Here is a 20,775-nt window from a genome sequence, read left to right as displayed (position 1 = left end):
GAGATTTAATAACAGTTTACGTTTGGCAGTAGGGCAAGGTTGGGTAGTGCAGTTTATTATCCTATTCTCAAGACACATGCAGATCTTGCAGGGCTCGTTGGAAGGAATCCATGTTTCTGTGTGCTGCATAAAAATAACAGGTTGTAAGAGAGAAAGGAAATCTTCTGATCATTGGTATGCAAACTGCTGGAGGGAAAGTGAACTAATCCGGAAAACCAGAAGACTACATGTGGGACTGTTTTGCTTCTTCTGATAACTACGAGAATCCAGAGAATTACACAATTTAGAAATTAGGTTATACTGAGATTTAGCAAGGGATGCAAAGAATGCATCAATACGGTGAGAAATGACCATTGTTTTATGCATGCATAATGTTCAGACTTCATGAGTACAACTGCAAACTACTGTAAATAATACTACACAATGGTGGTATTATACACACTAAGACTGGATGTACTGGAGTAATAAGAGAAAAAATGATATGTTGGAAGTATATAGAAGTAGCAGCCTTTTCAGATTATTAGTATTTAAGCATATCAGAAATAAAGAAACAAAAACCTATTTTAAGCTGAGAATGTTTCAGAATAACACATTAGAATTCCCACTGCATTGGACTCTGGACAGAGGCTAAATTAATACCAAATCAGATACTGTAATTCGTTTGTGATATTCCTTAAAGGTAATCAATGCATAGAGAAATTGATAGTAATGTGCATGATTGTCCCTCAGTGCTGGCTATCATTGGCAAGAGGGAAAAGTTGGAAAGTGGACATGTTGGTCCTTGAGTTCACAGACAGGTAAAAATAACTGTTTACATTTAACATTCAAGCGAGGAGGCAGGTAGTGGAGAGATGTTTTATGGATAATTTAAGTACATTTGCATAATCAAATCATGCTTTGAATGAGACCCTAGGGTGTAATACCATGGAGGAGAGAATATTGTCCAGATAGAAACTTTCGGGGACTTTCTTGATAAAAATGTGGTATGATCCTTACTAATGCAAGAAGAAGGCTGATGTCTAGGCTGACCACCACTTAGCCCTGGAGATGCTGTATGTACTATAAGCGTTATATGAGTCAAAAAGGTCTTTTATACTGAATTAAATGAAGAGGTTAATAGTGGGACTACAACAAGAGCAGCAGCACATTGAAGCAAACTGCTAGAAAGAGCTAGCAGCCTATAAAACAAAGGAAGTGAGGCTACTGAGTGGTCAGTCTGTAGGGAATCTGTCTCAGTAGAGGAAAGTTTGCATAGTTAAGTTGCCAATAAACAGCATTATCCCAGTGATTTGGAAGCACTGCATTTGTATTATCCGACCATTTCATAGAACATGATTAGAGTTCTCTGCAGGTGGACTAAAGAGGATGTCGCGTTATTTCTTGTATCTTTTGAACACCAGCAAACAGTGAAACACTGAAGCACTTGAACATTTCAAGACACAATAAGATGATCACACATCTGCTCTCACAAATACTTTCATCCTCAGTGCTATGGAAAGGCTTTTCCTCAAGATATCAGTAAGAGCCTCTCTGTAAACCAAAAGCTGGGTTAAAGCAATCTGAGTTGTTAGACACACTTCACACATGGACTTCTTGTAGCTCTGCTCTGCTCTATGGCCATACCCCTTTGCCATGATCCCACCCTTCCTTGGAAAAATTGTGATAGAGGCCACTCATATAAGAGCTGTTCGCTGATCTGGTAGGGAAACCTTCCACCACTCCTCCTTGGACAGACAGAAGGCTCTCTTGTTCCTGTATTACTACACTCTACCTTCAGTTGGGCTGGGGTTTCTCCCAGAGGAGGAAGGACTCAGCCTCCAATAAACTGATCAGATGACCTTCTCTGTGTGGTGTCGCTGAAGGACACTGCAGCAGCAGAGCCATGCTGGGGTGTCAGTAACAAGGGCCCTTCATACACAGAGCCCACTGCTGGGAGTGTGTTGATGGAGCTGCCCAAAGCCATGAGATGCATGTGACATTTTGTACCTTTTAAGGCTACTCTTTCAGGTTCTCTGAAGACACAGGCGGATATCACTGCATCTGTTACACTCAAGTTTTTCTGGAAACATTTATTGTAAATGAAAACAGATTCTGACAACAATATGTGACTGAGGAGCCAGGACCCTACGCATGGGCTTATAGTGCTCGTGCCTTAATCTGCACCTGTCCTATACTTCCCTTACAGAAATACTGTGGTGACAGCACTAGAGTCCTTGAGATCAGTGGGAGCTGTGCACAGTCTAGAGTTTCTACAAAAACGTTTAGGATAGCAATGGTACACAGTGCAAGAGAATCCATTTATCAGGCAGCTTTCTCTCTTCAGAGACAGAATCAAAATGTATTCTGCTCCATCCTTATTAGGTCACCTGTGTTAAGCAACTGGTGTTTACCAGTCAGTTAAATGGTCAGGTAAATCCAGCTTCACTATTTAAAACATAGATTGATCAAAAACAAATTATGGCCAAATTTTCAGAGGTACTGAGCACCCGTGACTCTTAACGCAGTTAATAGGAGCTGCAGATGCCTCTGAGAAATCTGGCCATTGATTTTGAGCTTGCCTTTTGCCCTTTTGTCTAAATAATTTCAAAACTTCATGTGGCTATTATGGACATTAAATTAATTCTTTAATATAAATTCTGTATATGTGACTATCAAATCTACAAGAACTGTCATTGCTGGAATGAATGGATTACCTAGTCTTACAGTAATACTTACACAACACCAGCAGGTGGCACTAATGCATAAACTATATTAATAAACAGGCGACACTTGTTACAAGCATGGTTTTCCTACCACATTAAGCAGCTTGAGAGTCATAGATAACTGTTAATATATGCTAACATTAGTAGAATTTCTTCTGTAGACTGGCAACCAGTATGAATATTACATTGATAATGTGGTTTGTGTAGTGCCTATTTTCATAAATCAAATTTCAGAGTAGCAGCTATGTTAGTCTGAATCTGTAAAAGGAACAGGAGAACTTGTGGCACCGTAGACACTAACAAATTTATTTGAGCATAAGCTTTCATGAGCTAGAACCCACTTCACTGGATGCATAGAATGGAACATATAAGAAGAGTATATATGGCATCTTCTCTGTATGTATATATACATTCTTCTTATATGCTCCATTCTATGCATCCAATGAAGTGGGTTCTAGCCCACGAAAGTTTATGCTCAAATAAATTTGTTAGTCTCTAAGGTGCCACAAGTACTCCTGTTTTTTTTTGTTTGTTTTTTTAATAAATCAAGTGCATCTTTCATCATTACTGAATCATTCATAACACCTGAGAGTTTGCTCTACAGTTTTACATTTTGTCATTATGAAAATGAATGTAAACAGTTCTTAATTTTAACAGAGCAATTGCTCTTCCAGAAATTTTATGCACAGATCATCTGGTCCTCCTTTTGTTTTAATCAATTGTAAATGTTTATAACATGCATTATTGCTGAAATATTAATCTAATTTTTTTACCAGTGGATATCCATTAACACAAATTTACTGTTATGACTGAAAAACAGGAAATCCATCTAACACACACACACACACACACACACACACACACACACACACCAACTTTTAAAAGAGTGTGTCTGTTACACTAAGCGTGGTCCATAAAATAAGAACCAAGCCAGACCTCAAAATGAATTCAAACCAGAAGCAGACATGAACTGTAAGAAGAAAAGCCTGTCCTCGTTACATTCACATGACAGAGTTGCAGATCTAAGAAGTCTGATTGACTTTTAGAGAAGATTCAGATATGACACCTAAAAGTTTACATTCTTATCAAAACTGAACATGGACTCAGAACCTTCCTGAGTCTTGCCCATATCTATAGAGCTATATGCTCCACTCCCAGAATCTGCATGGAAAGGAGCAAAACTTCTCCCTTCCGCAGTGCTGCACAGTGAAACTGGGCATGCACACATACACAGGAAACAACAACTTTATGGGTCTCTGTGTAAGCCGGGGGGAAGCAGAGAGCTTGGGAGCAGCTGCTATATATGTGGCATGGCCCTAGGACAATCCACCTCAGAGCACATGGCATATTGCTGCATATGTTAACAGTGAAGCATTCTTTCATGGACTTTGCTCCTCTCCCAGGGTAGAGCAGTGCTCAGACCCCATGTGGAAAATGGGACCAAAACGGCTCACTATGCAGGCTAGTAGTGGGAAAAGACCTGAAGAGAGCATACAGGGACAGGCACTCCATGTGTCAGACAAAGAACTGCTGGTAGGGGCCATCTGTTATCATGGGTCTCCTGTTTGTGCGGTTTTGAGACTATACAAGTAATACCTCCCTTTCTATGCTTGCCAGAGGTCCCATCCTGCACTTACCTGAGGAGAGTAGATTTTCAGTGGGACAGAACCCGTGGATTTATTAAAAGAAACATTCCTTTTTTGTCCATTTTTGAGTGGAAGGGGACATAGCCTGAGATTGGACCAGGCTACCCTTGTCACTCTTGTGCTAACTGCTGAAAAAGTTTCAGGGTTGGTCCACACTACCAACTTACATTGGTGGAGTTACGTTGCTCAAGGGCGTGGATTTTGAGCAATGTGGTTAATAACCTCTGGTGTAGCCAGTGCTATGTTGATGGGAGGGCTTCTCCCATCGACATAGTTACTGCCTTTTGGAGAGCTGGAGTGCCAATGCCAGCAGGAGATGTCAGCAGGAAAATCTCTTCCATCAGCGTAGTTCCAACACTTATGACTGTAAGTGTAGACTAGACCTTGGAAACCTTCCCAGTGCCTTGGCATAGAAGTAAGATACACCCACAGCATAAGGAATCCCGGGACTCTACTTTTATGTTTAAACTTGTGTTTACTGGTAAAAGCCTGATGGAGAGAAATAGATCTCTTGGTAAACACCCATGTATGCCATTCCCTGCTCCCCTCATCTTCTCCCCTGCTTCTTCCACACAAATTTGTCATGCATTTCCTGGCCTCAGCAGCCCCAGCTGTGAATTTAATGTTGAGCCTAGTCAATTTCACACTGGGGGAGCTGCATGGGGCAGACAGCCGGCCAGCCATGAAGAAGCAGACTGAAAAAATGTCTGAAGGGAAAAATAGACAGATTTATCAGATGTAGATTCATTTGGCAAACACACACCCTGACAACTCTGCAGAGAAGCAGTAACTAGACACCTACCTGATGGTGTGTTCCATCTTCAGCGATGCACTCTGTGCAGACTTCTTCATCAACACAATAACTATTTAAAGTCACCTGTCCGGGTGGACAGAAGCAGCCTTCTATGGGATAGTCCTTGCAGACACTGATGCTGGTGCTGTTCTCACAGTGCTTTGTGCAGCTTGTTCGACAGTGATCATATATCAAAGAGTTGGGGCATTTCATAGCTGTAAGAAGACAGGCGAGAACACTTCAGAAGAGATGTGAAACTCAAAGCCATGATTTCACTTAGTTTTCTCCAACACTTTTTCAACCTGATTGCCTTTGAGGATATATTGATTATAGCCTCCATTGTGGTCAACATTTTTCAAAATAAATTTGTAAAGCAAACAAAAAATGCTGATGTCTTTGACAGAAGGTTTGATAAAGGGTTTAGAAAAGGTTTAAATAACTGAGTACGTTTAGGCTCAAGAAACGAAGACTGTGGGGATCTGATAACAGTCTTCAAATATGTTAAGGGCTGTTATAAGGAAGACAGGATCAGCTGTTCTCCACATCTACCAAGAGTAGGCCAAGAAGTAATTGACTCAATCTGCAGCATAGGAGATTTAGGTTAGATATTATGAAAAACTTTCTAACTATAAGGATAGTTAAATGTTGTAATAGGTTAGTAGGTTGTGGAATTGCCATCATTGGAGGTTTTTAAAAACAGGTTGGACAAACTCCTGTCAGGGATGGTCTAGGTTTACTTGGTCCTGCCTCAGCACAAGAGGATGGACTAGACCAGTGCTTCTCAAAGTTGAGCTGCTGCTTGTTCAGGGAAAGCCCTGGCAGTCCAGGCCGGTTTATTTACCTGCCGCATCCACAGAATTGGCTGATCGCAGCTCCCACTGGCCGCAGTTCGCTGCTCCAGGCCAATGGGAGCTGCGGGAAGAGGCACGGGCCGAGGGATGTGCTGGCCACCCTTCCTGCAGCCCCCATTGGCCTGGAGCGGTGAACCATGGCCAGTGGGAGCTGTGATCAGCCAAACCTGAGGACGCAGCAGGTAAACAAACTGGCCTGGACTGCCAGGGGCTTTCCCTGAACAAGTGGTGGACTGGCTTTGAGAAGCACTGGACTAGATAACCTCCTGAGGTCCCATCCAGCCCTACATTTCTATGATTACAATGGCTCCGTCTGGCCTTATAATATATGTCAAACAATTGCTGGCCTAACTTCTGTCCTGATTTATAACCCATGCAGAACCACTGGGCCAGATTCTCAACTGGTGTAAAATGGGATAACTCAATTGACTTCAGTGGAGAGAAGCTTATTTACACCAGCTGAGCATCTGGCCTATTTATTTCCAGGGGTGTAAGGCAAGGTAGAATTTGGGACCATCATTACATTTATTAACGTAGCAGTGTTTACACAGTGCAATCAGGAGATCTCCAAGAGGGAGACAGGCATTGTAGGAAGTGGTTTTGGTGACTTGAAATGAGGCAATCAATATTCCCTAGAAACAAAAGAAAGGCCAATGATAGCATCTTTTGGAATTTCAAAATCAACCCCTAAACTGGCATCCTTTGGATCCCAGTCCTAATCATGGAAAGGGTTTCAGAACTACATTCCCTCCTCTCTGAGCCAATGAACAAAACTTACATTGAAAGGTTCATGTTGTTGAAGATGCCAACTTTCAAATGAGACATAAAATTCAGGTTCTGCCCTCTTGTCAATATTGAAGATCCTGTGGCACTTTTCATAAGAGAGTAGGGTGTTGTTAATGTCAATGGATGCTTTTCCACTGACTTCAGCGAGTTTGGATCAGGCCTACAAAGACTTCTCTGTACAGATCTATATGCATCTATCTTAGGGTTTTATGCTGCTGCTCATTGTATCTGATCACCTTCCATGTTCATTCAATAGCAATAGTGAAGACCCTTGCAAACTTCATATACCATAGCACCTCCCTTTCCTCTCTTCTCCTCTTTGGCTGGCATTTGAGAAGCCAGTTGGGTTCAGGCAGCTCCTCTCTATTCATTCAGCAAACCAAATTCTTGACTCAAGGATGTGCTTCCAAGAAGTTCCCATATACACTTTCCCCCTTAAGATATGATAAATTCAGTGTTTGGGTATGTGTGATGCAGACAGGAGGGGAAGGGTTTAAGGAAACTATGGTTTCCCCTCTCCCCATTTAAAAAAATGTTTTTGATCGTAACCAAGGAAGGAGACAGCACCACTTGGCAAAAGAAGTGAACAAGCTTATTTGAAATGCATTTGCTGGAAGTGTCTACAGAAAATAGATTAATAGATTCTAAAGCCAGAAGGGATGACTGTAATTCATCTAGTCTGACCTTCTGCATAACACAGGCCATAGAACTTCCTCAAAGTAATTGCTTTTGAACCACAGTATATCTTTAAAAAAAACATCCAATCTTGATTTAAAAGTTGCCAGTGATGGAGAATTCACCACAACCCTTGGTAATTTGTTCCAATGCTTAATTACTCTCACTGGTAAATATTTATGCCTCATTTCACATCTGAGTTAGTCTAGTTTCAACTTCCAGCCTTTGGATCTTGTTATACCTTTGTCTGCTAGACTGAACAGCCTAATATCAAAATTTTTGAGTTGGTAACAAAGGGAAGGGGGAATATTCCATCAAAAGCAGAAAAATCACTCCCAACGTCCCTTTACCTCAGTGGTGGAATTGTAACCAGGAGATTCTAGGAACCCATGACTATCATCTAGCCCATTACAGCCTCAGTTCTGGCTGCTCCTCCAAGATTTTCAGATAATGCAGGCTCTGCTGTGGAACCTTTTGCTGGTGGTACTGTACCTATGAGCGTTGCATTAAAAACAAATGACTACCCACACACATACACCATCTCAATCCAGCACTCCTCAACAGCTGGGTGTTTCAGTATCTACACACCTCTAATGCTGAATAATTTTATGTCCTAAAGAGAGAAATAATCATTTTAAACTTTTTAAATAAAATGAACAGCAGAGGTCAAAAACAAGTAGTTAGGAGACCAGTTCTTCTGCCAGATTAGCCTTCACCATTCCATGTGAAATCTAATTTGAGTTCCAGTTTCTCTGATGCTGTCATAGTTATTCCATGCAATCTATTCATTGATATTGTAGACTCAGCTTGCACAGGCTGTGTTAAAAAGGTAGCTTCCTCCTTCCAAGGAGGGAAAAGAATAGTCAATATCAGTTCCTGTAAATCTATGTAATATGCAACAAATTTTGAAGGGTCTTACCAGCAGATTTAAGCAGTGACAAATGCTGCAGCTGGTCAGTCTTTCTTTGAATTACTCTAGCTATTATTAATAACTATTGTTACTGGGGAATAGTGTGTGTGTGTGTGTGAGATGAGCTCCTGGGACTATGTTTCTGACCCCCGCGAAATAAGACATTTTAAATTCCCAAGTAAAAAGTTAAAGATGATATTCTATATTAGGTTCTGCTTTTTCCACAGAGATACTCTTGAATGGAGACAGAATCATAGGACTGGAAGGGACCTCGAGAGGTCATCTTGTCCAGTCAATGTGCTCAAAACAGGACTAAGTATTCTCTAGACCATCCCTGACAGGTGTTTGTCTAACCTGCTCTTAAAAACCTCCAATGACAAGGATTCCATAATCTCCCTAGGCAATTTATTCCAGTACTTAACCACCCTGACAGTTAAGTAGTTTTTTCTAATGTCCAACCTAAACCTCCCTTACTGAAATTTAAACCCATTGCTTCTTCATCTTCCATTGTAATCAGTAGGGTTCTCACGACCTCACCCTTAGTTACCAGTCAGGGCCCTTAGTTATTATTCAGTGAAAGCCAGTTCAAAGATGGAGCAGAGATGATGGGATCATCTCTATGAATTTGTGAACCTGGGTGTTTTGTGGTTCTATGGTAAGTCCACATTTTCCTTTATAAACAGAAATATTATACTTTGTTTTGCTGATGGACCTCTCCAATAGCATGAGAACATCAATATTTCAATGACCAGTAAATATCACATTGCAGAGGGGCTGCAAATCCTTGCAGCTGTAGCACAGTAGTAAGTGTGAGTCTGATACACTTAGTTACAACCAAGTAGATTTTATTTTGGCTAGACTGGGACCACTGCTTAGTAGTGCACAAAATAGGAAAAAGGGTGCAAATAGCCTATCTCCTTCCCCCTCAAATCCTTTGCACAATAGCCAAGTGCAATCTTTGTCCTTGCACTTCTGACTGAGACATCTGTTAATGAGACTGGCACTAGAAAACCCTTAGGGGATGGAGAGCAGTGAAGGTGGTGCTCTGACCAGCTCTTTCCATGCCTGCTACTTGAAGTGGGACAGCGCAGATAAGTAGAACACCCTACCCCACCCTGTGTTCTCCCAGTTTTTATGCAGAACTCAGGCACCGTATCTCTAGCAGCCCCATCTCCTACTCACGCAGTGACTAAGCTCCAAAGTAACCCTGAATCATGAACTAGAAAGAAGGCGTGTGCTGTCTAGGGCAGAAGTATCTGGCAAACAAGAATAAAAATAGGTGTCATATTAAACTTCCTCCAGCATCAGTGAAATTGCTTTAATTCCTCCCTTAAACTGGTCTTGGCTTGCTGTAAACCTGAAGGGTAAAAGAGAGCTGTTAAGGAAGGGTTTAACATTAGTCATGTCAAAATGTTACCTAGAGCAAGTCTGATTCTTAAAAAATCTTCCAGGAATTTGGAAAGAAAACATGACTTTCCCCCTGAATGAAACTCAGTGGACAGGGCTGAAATGACAGCAGGATCTAAGGGAAAACATCTGCCCTGGCAGACCGAATAGAGATGCAAAGATCTCAGATGATTTCTGTAGTAAAATAATCTCATACATCTAAATTTGGAAATACTTCTCTTTCCATATGGAAACCAGTGGACTACAGCCAGACAAAGGCAGACTGGGAACTCCTGCCCCTCCTCCGAAAACCTTCCCTGGGAGCATGGCCATAAGAAGGGAGAAGTGGGACTATCTTCCTTCCCTCTTTCTCTTTGTGGGACCCTGGTCACTACTGTATCAGAGTGCCTCACAATCAGTAATAGAGTCTGTCCGCACAACATCCCTGTGATGGTAAAGGAGTATTATCCCAATTTTAGAGATGGGGAACTCAGACACCGGATAGATTACCTGACTTCCCAAGATCTCACAGGAGACCAGTGAGCCAGGAACTGAAACCTGGTCTCTTGAATCATAGGCCTTGTCTTCAGTTCATGTTTATACCTCATGCTCAGCCCTGGTTTTTCTCTTGAACACGGTATGCATTCAGACATCATTATCAGTGCCACACAGAGGCAGTCATCATATTCTGAGCTGTAGGGCACTCTGAGTTGCTTTTAATGTGTGTTGCTACCACAAGGTTAATGCAGTGAAAACGTGTAGCCACAGGCACCCACAACAAATTAGATACAGTTCTCCAGTCCCTTCCCATAAAGCCACTGGGCACCCATTACTGTGAACTATCTTGTCATCTACCTGTGCTCTGACCTCTGACTGAGAGTGATCTACCTGCATATTCCTCTGCTCAATATCCATGGTCCCACTCTGCTTGCAGTGTCTCCAGCTTCACTCATCTCCAGTGTTTGCAACAGTAGATTAATGGCCCTCAAAGGAGCCCATATGTCGGCATGCAGCCACCTGGCCACATGCATCTTGGTGCAGCTTTGGGCCAAAGTGAGGAAAGCCCATCTGACACTACAAAGAAGAATATGGAACTGTACAATGGTATATCTCAACAGCTAGAGGAAGAACATGGGATCAAACAACCAGACAGCAGTGCAGAGATGAGATAAAGGGGTTCAAGGTAAGGTTCTAGGAGACCAAGAATAAGACAACCTGCCCACTTTACAATAAACTGAACGGTGCCCTGAGCAGTCCAGAATCCTATCCACTAGACCATCCTTCTTTCTCGAGTCAAAAGGAGTATAGGACCAGCTGAGGAGTGGCCAGCCTTTAAAGGTGAGGAGCTCAGGCCACATATTTGTCCTTTCCCAAGAAGATAACCAAATATTAGAGATGGGTGGGGCAGAGAAAGAGCAAACCCCTGGGAATGGTCCCTCTAAGTAAAGACTGAGCCACCTTTTATAGGTCACTTTTATAGGGAAGTGGCTGCCTGTGCTGTATCTGTTCCATGTATATTAAATGATCCAGGGCTATTAATGCAGCACTTGTCACCAGCACTTATTATTAAAAAAGGGTGTCCCCCCCAATGTTACAGTAATATTGCCAAACAGAACTGTGAATCACTACTGTGTGCCCTGCAGTTCCCAAGTGCTTGCCAGCTTCTCCTGCTTGCAGCTGCTGAATTAAATTGCAACAGAAAATTACAGTTAGCACTGATGTCATAAAATAAACAGGTTCACTCTCCAGGATCATCGTTTTGTTCTGTGCCTGTACAGTGTCTAGCACAATTGGGTGTTGATCTGTGAGTAGGGCTCTGAGGCACCACAGTAATACAAATAATAAAAAATAATAATAATTAATAACATCTACCGTAGTGATGCAGCCAAATTAAAGCAAGGAAGGGAACAAAGGCAGAAGATACAGGAGAAGGAACAACAATGAGAAATCCCCAACTTCCTCAAGGGAATGAAGGAAAATAATCAGAAACAGATGTGGATCTTTATGTTGCCATGATCATTCTTTCTGTTACATGCTGAGATACCGCAGTAATGAGCAGGGTATGAATAGAGATTGATAGATAATAGATAAATCGACTGTGTTACTATCATATACATGATATACCCTGCAAGGATTTCAAGTGAAGACACTTGATACCAAGTGAGGGCATTTATAATCTGTCCTTTTTTGTTTTTGAAAACTGGGAGGATAAAAAAAAGGGGGGGGGGGGATTTCAATCCTGCAGGAAACTCCAATATTTTAACATTTGTTTTCATCCTAAATTGGGATGAAATGTAGAAATATCAAAACATTCTATGGAACAAAAAATTCAGAACAATTTTGATTCAGAAATGTGGAAAAGTTTTCAGCTGAAATGAAATATTTTGATTCAGGTCTAGTTGACAGTAGGTTCTGCATTCTCCTGAGCCACTACAATGCCTCATGGGAGTTGTAGTTCTAGGCTTCTCATATCCCCATTCACCGCCATGGGGAAGTCTCTCAGGATACACTGTCGTCTCTTTCTGTGGGAGTCAAATGGCACATTGCGGTGGCTCAGCCACAGAGAGTGATCATGGAGAGTAGGGTCTATAAAAGAAAATAGGTATATGCAGAATCCAGAATTTCAACTCCCAGAGGCTTTGCGGTGATTCAGGAGGACACAGATTAATGCTAACCCAAAGCAAAATATTTTATTTCAATTTTTCTGACAGAAAATTCTGCCAAAACCACTTCTCTGGAAAATTTCAATTCTGACAAAACCTCATTTTTCAACAGGAATATTTAATTTGATTTTTTTTCAAATATCCCCAGTTGCAAGCTATTTAATTACTAGGATATGTGCATGACAATCTAACAATGATACTATCTTTGGAGTGTTTCCAAAAGTGAATATCTCACAGCAACCATATCCACTGAAACCATTGCCAGAAACCTTGCTGTGCTGATTCCTTCCCTTTTCAGTCCTCAATGACCGCCAAACTGGATCATTATTTTAGAGTTTGGTGGTTCTTTATTTCTCCATTGCTGTATTACAGATTACACTGCACCTCTGAGAACTGAAGAAGAGTAGATGGGCTTGCACTTAGAAACAAGTATTTAATACCCACCACGGAAGGTGCCTTCAGATATCACTTACATATACACAGCTAGATGGATAACAAGAAATGGGGTGACAGAGAGCTGTCCAGACCCAAAGGCAGCCAAATACACAACTAGAAGTTTGGATTTTTAGCCCAACTACAATATAGATCTGGATTTCAACCAAACCAGTAAAAAATGTCATGAGAACTACTTTTACACTAGAAACCCCGTGTGGAAATCTGGGGGTGGGTCAGAACTGGTAGCATCCAGAGGGGGCCTGCTTATAACTCTGAACAGTTCAAGGTAGGAGGAAATGGAAGACTGGGGGGCCCTTCCCAAAAGGCAGCACGGGTGGTGTTGGTCCCAGGGCAGGTGGAGCGAACGAGAGGTGAAGCTGAGGAAGAGAACCAGTTTACACTTCTGAAGCCCACAGTGTCACAGTCCTTTTCCAGGCCTGGCTCCAATGGAAGATGGACCCAGAATATGCAATCTGGACTGAAACATTCACAGAACTCATGGACATTAGACCTACAGTACTGGTTCAAACCCATTACTAGCCAGCCTAAGATTATTATTGTTTTTTAAAAGACACAATTTTGCTTACAGACAGATCCTATTCAGAGATGACTAACTTTTCATAAGTAAAAGCACTGCTACTGTGTAAGATACACTTCTTGTAATATTGCTCATTTGCAACATGGATGCTCATAGGCTAGGTCAACAGATGTATAAGCAATCAGATTTTCAGATAACTAAGCTTCCCTTTCACCCAAAGATGATGGAAGTCTCCATGATCTTTGCATTAAACCATATACTAATTCTACTGCACTCTTCAGCAAATACCTAACAAAATGGGTAAGCACGTTAAAGGTATACATGTTCTGTGCCCTGAAGTTATACAGCTAGTACAGCTTACTGTGGGCTAGACGGTGGGCTGCTTAAGTGCAGCTGTGCTCAGTGTGGGGCATGTACAAGGAGTCTTTGTATTCCCATATCAGGGTCAGCTACAGTTCTAGTCCATGCATTCCCATGAACACAAGAACTGTTTCCTACCAGTGCCTCCATATCCCAAAGAGGGCAGGGAGAGAGAGCAGGATGTTGAAGTATGGCTATGCCCCTACTGAATTGACCAGTGGTGCTGGGCCGGCATGGAATGGAGAGCATGCTACACCCCCTTAAGGGATGTTGCAAGTAGACATATTAATCCTGCCCAGCTGGGAGCTCAGGGAAGACTTCTGCTGCTGAAGTGTTGCCATTCTGCATTGCCTCAATATGGGCTGGTGTCTAATTTAGCCCTGTATAAATAGCCTGGATTCACTGAAAAAAATCTTATCTATTGCAGTGCCATTGTTTATAGGTTTGTAATGTTATATAATGATTAAGCTATGCTGTCTATTGAATCGTTAATGTATTCTGCACAATGTCCCAGTAATCAACAATTTATTTTTGGCAGCTATACACATGCACCTGCTTTAAAAAAAAAAAGAAAAGAAGAAGAAGAAGAAGATGCCATTGTTAAGACATCAATGACTGTTTTATGTAACTAGTAGCTAAACTGGGGAGTTCTTTGGGTGTCCTGCTAAAGTTCATCATAAGCTGGGAATTTGAGGAATGCAGAGAGGTTAGTAAGAAGCCTCTTTGGCATTCTACCTTGAATGTTGCGATTTGGAAAGTCTGCTTGAAGTCCTAAATCTAAGCAATGACAGGCTATCTTCTCTCTCCATTTTCTAGGGGATTATATGCCATATAGAATGTTTGGAGTGTGTTGTTTCTTAAAAGATTTATCTATATCAATAATGTTCTCCAAAACTTGCTTTGAAAGAGATGTAAGACATTAATTCAAGGATCAGGCCAAATTCACCTTCCTCTTTTTTTTCTTCAATGTTCCACTCAATTTGGACCTTAAACATGAAGAAAAACAATCCATGTGATTCCTCTTATAGTGCCATGCACCATGGATACTGGACGGACAGCACTTCTGTTACATCAAGTCCTTAGGGGCTTGGTTCTCAACCTGTGGGATGGAGAGTGACTATGGAATGGGAAGGAAAAAATCAAGATAAAGGGCAAAAGTATAAAAACTGGGGGAAACCATATAGAAAATGCACAGAAAAGGAGGAGAAAAAAAGAGAGAGTGAAGAGAAGGGGGGAAGATAATAAAGAGAGAGGCAGACACAGAGAACAAGAATGACTGGGACATGGTGACCATGCCAGGGCATTGCGTAAGGGAATATATGGAGGGAGGGTAGTTCATGTTCATATCCATCATAAATAGAAGGCTGTAAACCAAAAAGATTGAGAGAGCCAGTGCCGCATCTGCATATCCTAGTACAGTGAGCCTTGCACAGAAGGCAGGAATATCCATGGGGACAATATATGGCATCAGCAGCCCCAATAGTCACTTAGCTTTATTTGTTGAGGTTCACACATAGTGCCTATCAGAAAATTGCTGGGCACATGTGCAATGCAACTGTTTAGTGCACGTGATGTCTTCTTCTGTGGTAGGTCTATCGGTATGAATAGCGGTCATAGGTAGAAATTCATGCAAGCAGTTGAGAATTGGTGGATGAGTAAAGATATAAGAAACCTGTTGATCTCAGGCCAGACACACATCTTTCATCTCTCTACATATCTCTGGCCATCTGCTCTGCTAACACCCTTGCCATATTGTCCCCTGCCCCAGAATCAATGGCTGCACACCTGTGACCTCTTCCCCTCCAACACATGCACAATGGGGATCACAGAGCATGTAGAGCAATTTACTACTACTGACTTGGTCAGTAACTTGCAGCGTAACTGGCACTGCTTTGGGAGGGGAATGTGACGCATATAGTGGGTGTTTCTGAACTTCTCTGCCACAGGCTACTAACCAATAGCCTGTTTTCTCACACACTGAAAGCCATATGCTTGTTCTACACAGGGAATTTGCCCTGGTACCAGCAATTGATGGTCAGCAGTGCAGAATCCAAGGATAGTCAAGGAAAGCCATGATTTGCACCAATGGAGTGCGTCCTAATGAGAAGCAAGGGTAAGTACCATTGGTGTAAATTGTAACTTTCCTTATCTTCATGTAGGTTCTGTACTGATGCAGCTACATCTGCAGCTGCCATCAATTACTGGAATCAGGGACGATTCCCAGTACAGACAAGGTCGCAGATTAATATTTGGTACGGAAGGTCATAGTGGGTAGGTAGGTCTGCATAATTGTACATTCTCATATAGTAATATTCACCTTCTGCATGGTCTTCCTAGGCCTTACGTATCTTCACCTGTCCCTGTCTGCTACCCTCTGTTCTGCACAATTAACAGGAGCATGTATTTTACTGATGCACCTTTTTCCATACATAGCAGTTTAATGGATAGTGAGGAATAAATTTAAATTAGGCTGCACGTTGAAGTAATTATCTAACATGGAACTTTACTTACATTGGAAATTTAAACTGGCACTTCTGTCCTATGACATAGGATTAAGATATTCACACTATGCAGACAAATTGGAGACAATGGGAGTAGTGGTACCAAGTAATTCACTGGGTTAGTTTCTGCATGAATTTTAGTATATAATGAAACCATTACCACAAAACTCCGGTGATCTCCAAATGACGCAAATCCCATTTGTTCGGCAAACGTGAGCGTAGGAAGCTATAACCTCACAAATTTCATCCTCATAGCAGCTGTTTTCTTCACATGCAGAATAGAACATGTCTGGAGAGATTATTCCACGGCATTGTGCAAACAGAGGTGAGCCCAGAACGTTGCACTTGGTAGCGGCATGTTCAGTGCATCTGTCATCTCTCTTGATTTCACAGATTTTGCCTGGTTCTTTCACAGTCCATTCTTGAATAAATGTGCTGCTGTCAGATGTGACAGAGCCGTTTCTTAACATGAAGTCATTGCCATTGTTTTGATCACAAACCCCTAGGTCAGTGAGAAAAAAGAAGGTTTAAAAACCATCAGCAGTCAAACAATATTGAGCAAACAGAGACAAGGTAAACAGAGCTCCTTCAGGCTCAAAAGTTGAGCTGCAAGGGGAGGAAGAATGGGTTTTGCTCCTTATTGCTTCTTTACGATCTATAAAGGCCTAAAAATCTTAGGATGTTTTTTACTTGTTTATTAGGTTAGAAATCCTGGTATTGTTATTTGGTATTCTATGGATGCCTTGAAAACCAGTGAGATTATGGCATCACAAGAGAATGAAAGCTGAGCCATCAAGGGTATATCTACAGTGCACACTAAGCCCAGGTCTGTGGCATCCGCGCTTGTGGATTCAGTGTTTACAAACTTGAGCATCCACATTGGATTTTAAACCTGTATTTATAATTGCTGGACCCAGATCTCACAGCCAGGCTAATGCATCCGTACTGCACTACACGCACGCTCTGACTTGGGTCTGTGGCTTGACCTGTGACCACACTACAAAATGACAGGGCTTGGACTCGAGTCACAGTGGGACTCAGGTTCTGACCCCTTTTCCCCTCATCCCTCAGCAGAGTCCTAGGACCAGAACCTGAATGCTTGGTAACCTGAGTTAGCCTGACGTGTGTGGCTGTGGCACAAACCTGAGTCAGAGCCCAGATTTAGTGTGCAGTACAAACACACCCTGAGAGAGGAAGGGATTTTTAGTCTGACTGTTTAAAACTAAATGTGTTTTGCTGATTTTTGTTAAACACCTATTTAACTCAAAACACTGAAAAAAGCGCTTGTGAAAAAAAGAGTTCTTGAATAAAGATTCAAGACATCGCAAATGACTTCAACTAAGGGGAGAGAATTACAGAATGTAACATATAGCTGAGATCTCTACCAGGCTCTCCACTGCAAACAAGGAAGATCAGACTTGACATCCCTAAGGAAAAAGCAAATAGAAACAAACCCAAACACACACATACACACTCACATCCTACATTTTTCATGTCTTCTTTGTACATCATAAAAAATGGGGGGCAAGATCCCCCTTTGCAGGCAGCATTTAAAGATCCTATTCTGGGAAAAGAACTGGTCTGAACAAGATAACTGTCAGAAGAGATGTAACTGGGACAAAATCAAAAATCAAGCTATATGCTGTCAAGTGTCAGTGATAACATCAGTGGCTACTAGATCCTGTGTTTCTACTGGTGCAAAGTGTTAATGCATTTAGTGTTTGGGTTAAAAGTTACAATTCTATTAACTATTTCACCTTGTCAAGCAGAAGCTGGAGTTACTGTTCCCAACAATCCATTTGCTTCTTCCTTCAAACCAATCCTCCCAAGGATGACATTGCTGAATTATTATTATATATTGTTATTATTATTATCATTATTGTTATTATATATTGTTAGTTTAAATGTGGCATGTACTTTTCAAACACAAATGAAGATACAATTCTTAAATTTGATTAACGACGTATAGTTGCCTTTGTTGCATCCCAGAGAACGGTTTGTACTTGTACTGTTTGTACTTAAACTGTTTGTTTAATTTCACCCTTTTCGGTTTGCATTTCTTTATTTTCCTGCACATTTTTAGAATTTTTTTGAAATTTTCAAGAATGTCACAGTGAATTTTTGAGGGCAGAGGTAATGCCCCAACAACATATTACTTCATAATGGAATGTTCCCTCCACAAACTGAAGAAAAGCCCTTCCCCTTAGCTCAGAACCATTTATTTACCAAGTTAGATGGCTCTTTTCCAACATGGAAAGTAACATGAGTTACTGGTGAGAAAAAAAAAGCCATCTTATAACCTTGAAAAACTAGGATTCTTTTCAGTCTTCCATAATTCAAAAAGAGATGGTGGGATTTTCTTTAAACTTCCCAAAGAATTTCACCCCTAGGTGGAGATTAAGAATGGAAAATTTCAAGCCCAAAGGAATTTTTTCCAGAAACATACAAGTGTTTGTGATGGGAGCAAATAAGCAAGGGGTATGATGTAGGAATTCCATTGTCATAAACTATCCTGGTATGAGGTGTTTTTTTAACCCCCATCCTGCAAGCTATTCCACCTATCTCTCTATGGATATGTCACATCTACACAGCAAAAAACCCACGGCAGCAAGTCTCAGAGCTCAGGTCAAGTGTCTTGCGCTCACAGGGCTTGAGCCCAGGGTTAAAACAGCAGTCTAGATGTTCAGGTTCAGGCTGGAGCCTGGGCTCTGAAACTCAGTGAGGGTGATGTGTCTCAGAGCCTGAGCTCCAGCTTGACTGGGAACAATTACACTGCCCCTTACAGCCCTGCAGCTCGAGCTCTATGAGTTGATCCAGGTCCTGAAACTAGCAGTCACAGAGAGTTTTTTTGCTATGTAGAGATACCTAGAGAGATCTAGGTGGAATAACCTGTAGGATCAGGCCTACGTATGGTATCTATGCCTATACCTATAGCAGCAGTTCTCAAACTGTAGGTCAGCACCCCCAAGTGGGTCGCAATTCCATTTTAATGGGGTCACCAGGGCTGGCATTATACTTGCTGGGGCCTAGGACTGAAGGTGAAGCCTGAGCTCCACAGCCCGGGACTGAAGCCCCAGGGCTTCAGCCCTGTGCGGCGGGACTTGGTCTTCAGCTCTGGCTCCCCTGCCTAGGGTGGTGGGGCTTGGGCTTCGTCTTTGGCCTCCCCCCTCAGGGAAGCAGGGCTCAGCCGTCAGTCCTTCATGTAGTAATTTTTGTTGTCAGAAGGGAGTCGTGGTGCAATGAAGTTTGAGACCTCCTGATCTATACCTATGTCTATACAGATCCCCGCTGTTTTTTCTGATGTTCTATATGGGCACATGGATTATCTCACACAGAGATGCATGCAGAGCGGAGGCCCACACATACGTCTTGGTTCTGTCCAGTTACAAGAAACCTCACTAATAATTACAGCCTCAAACGAGGCAGCTGAAAGAAGTAATTTTAAAACTTACCACAAAGGCCATATATTTGTGAAGAAAAGCTCCTTGGGTTAAGATGAAGGATAAATTCATTGTTTCTTGGAGTGAATGTGAAATTATGTCCAAGCTGGGAGAACCTGATCTCATGCATTATTGCTCCATAAATGATGACTTCAAAGTAATCATCCGTGTAAGGAACAGTAGTCATTTCTCTGTTAACAGTAACCTGTTTCAAGAGGGTAAGATAAAGTGACCAGATGTCCCTATTTTATAGGGACAGTCCCGATTTTTGAGCCTTTTTCTTATATAGGCTTCTATTACCACCCCCTGTCCCGATTTATCACATTTGCTGTCTGGTCACCCTAGGGTGAGAATACTCCGTCAGTTCTACCAACCAACCAAAATAAATTAAAGTTTATAGAGTCTAGATATTCCTAAACACATTTTAAAGTCCCTGCCCATAAGTCCCATTCATAAGGGACTGAAGATCCAACTGAGTTGATTAAAGCCAAGAGAATACAAATAATATAGTTCAAGCTGCAAGCAGATCTCTGCTCTGAGTGTAGAAATGCATGAAATGGATTGTGTGCTCCTTTTTTGTGAGTCAGCACTTTCCCATTTGCAGCATCACACATGTATTTACTGGCTAATGGTCCAGTCCTGTAAGGTGTTCAATGCCTTCTCTTGGATGTTCAGCACCCTCAGATTCCAGTAAGAGCTGAGGCCATACAGCACCTTAGAAGATCAGATCCAAATATCATAATTAGCCTTGAATTTGGAACAAATAGTTCTCCTCTATTTACTGAAGAAGTTCTGTATGCCCACAAAAATCATCCCATCCATTGACAAGAAACTATGGGCAACAATGAAAGAACTTGATGGTGATATAGGACTACAAAACATATATGGCATTGCAGACATTGTTTTAGCTGTGGTATGAGATAACCTTTGTAATTGTATCTGACTTGGAGCAGACACTGAACCTTTCTATAGTCTACTGTTCATATATTATGTTATTATGCAAGGTGTGAATAGTTCTAGTTAGCTCTGCCTTGTATTTTAGTCAGTACTTGTATGTCTGAGTTCCCTAAAATTGTATTAAAGCTTTGA

General features: G+C 41.6%; 1 protein-coding gene across 3 annotated transcripts in view; it reads right to left on the bottom strand.

Moving 5' to 3' along the window:
• VWF (von Willebrand factor) overlaps positions 1-20,775 on the bottom strand; it is a 250,196-nt gene that overhangs the window by 52,781 nt on the left and 176,640 nt on the right. For all 3 annotated transcript variants that reach the window (XM_050965078.1, XM_050965096.1, XM_050965087.1), the window contains exons 36-39: positions 19,699-19,891; positions 16,407-16,748; positions 5,151-5,356; positions 21-123 (exon numbers count right to left, since the gene is read on the bottom strand). In XM_050965078.1, the coding sequence (XP_050821035.1) occupies positions 21-123; positions 5,151-5,356; positions 16,407-16,748; positions 19,699-19,891 (844 nt within the window). The remainder of the gene's footprint in view (positions 1-20; positions 124-5,150; positions 5,357-16,406; positions 16,749-19,698; positions 19,892-20,775) is intronic.

The sequence above is a fragment of the Gopherus flavomarginatus genome, chromosome 1 (assembly GCF_025201925.1).
Source record: "Gopherus flavomarginatus isolate rGopFla2 chromosome 1, rGopFla2.mat.asm, whole genome shotgun sequence".
NCBI classification, from domain to species: Eukaryota; Metazoa; Chordata; order Testudines; family Testudinidae; genus Gopherus; species Gopherus flavomarginatus.
The sequence above is the reverse complement of the archived record's forward strand: the minus strand, read 5'-3'. Positions and strand labels throughout refer to the sequence as shown.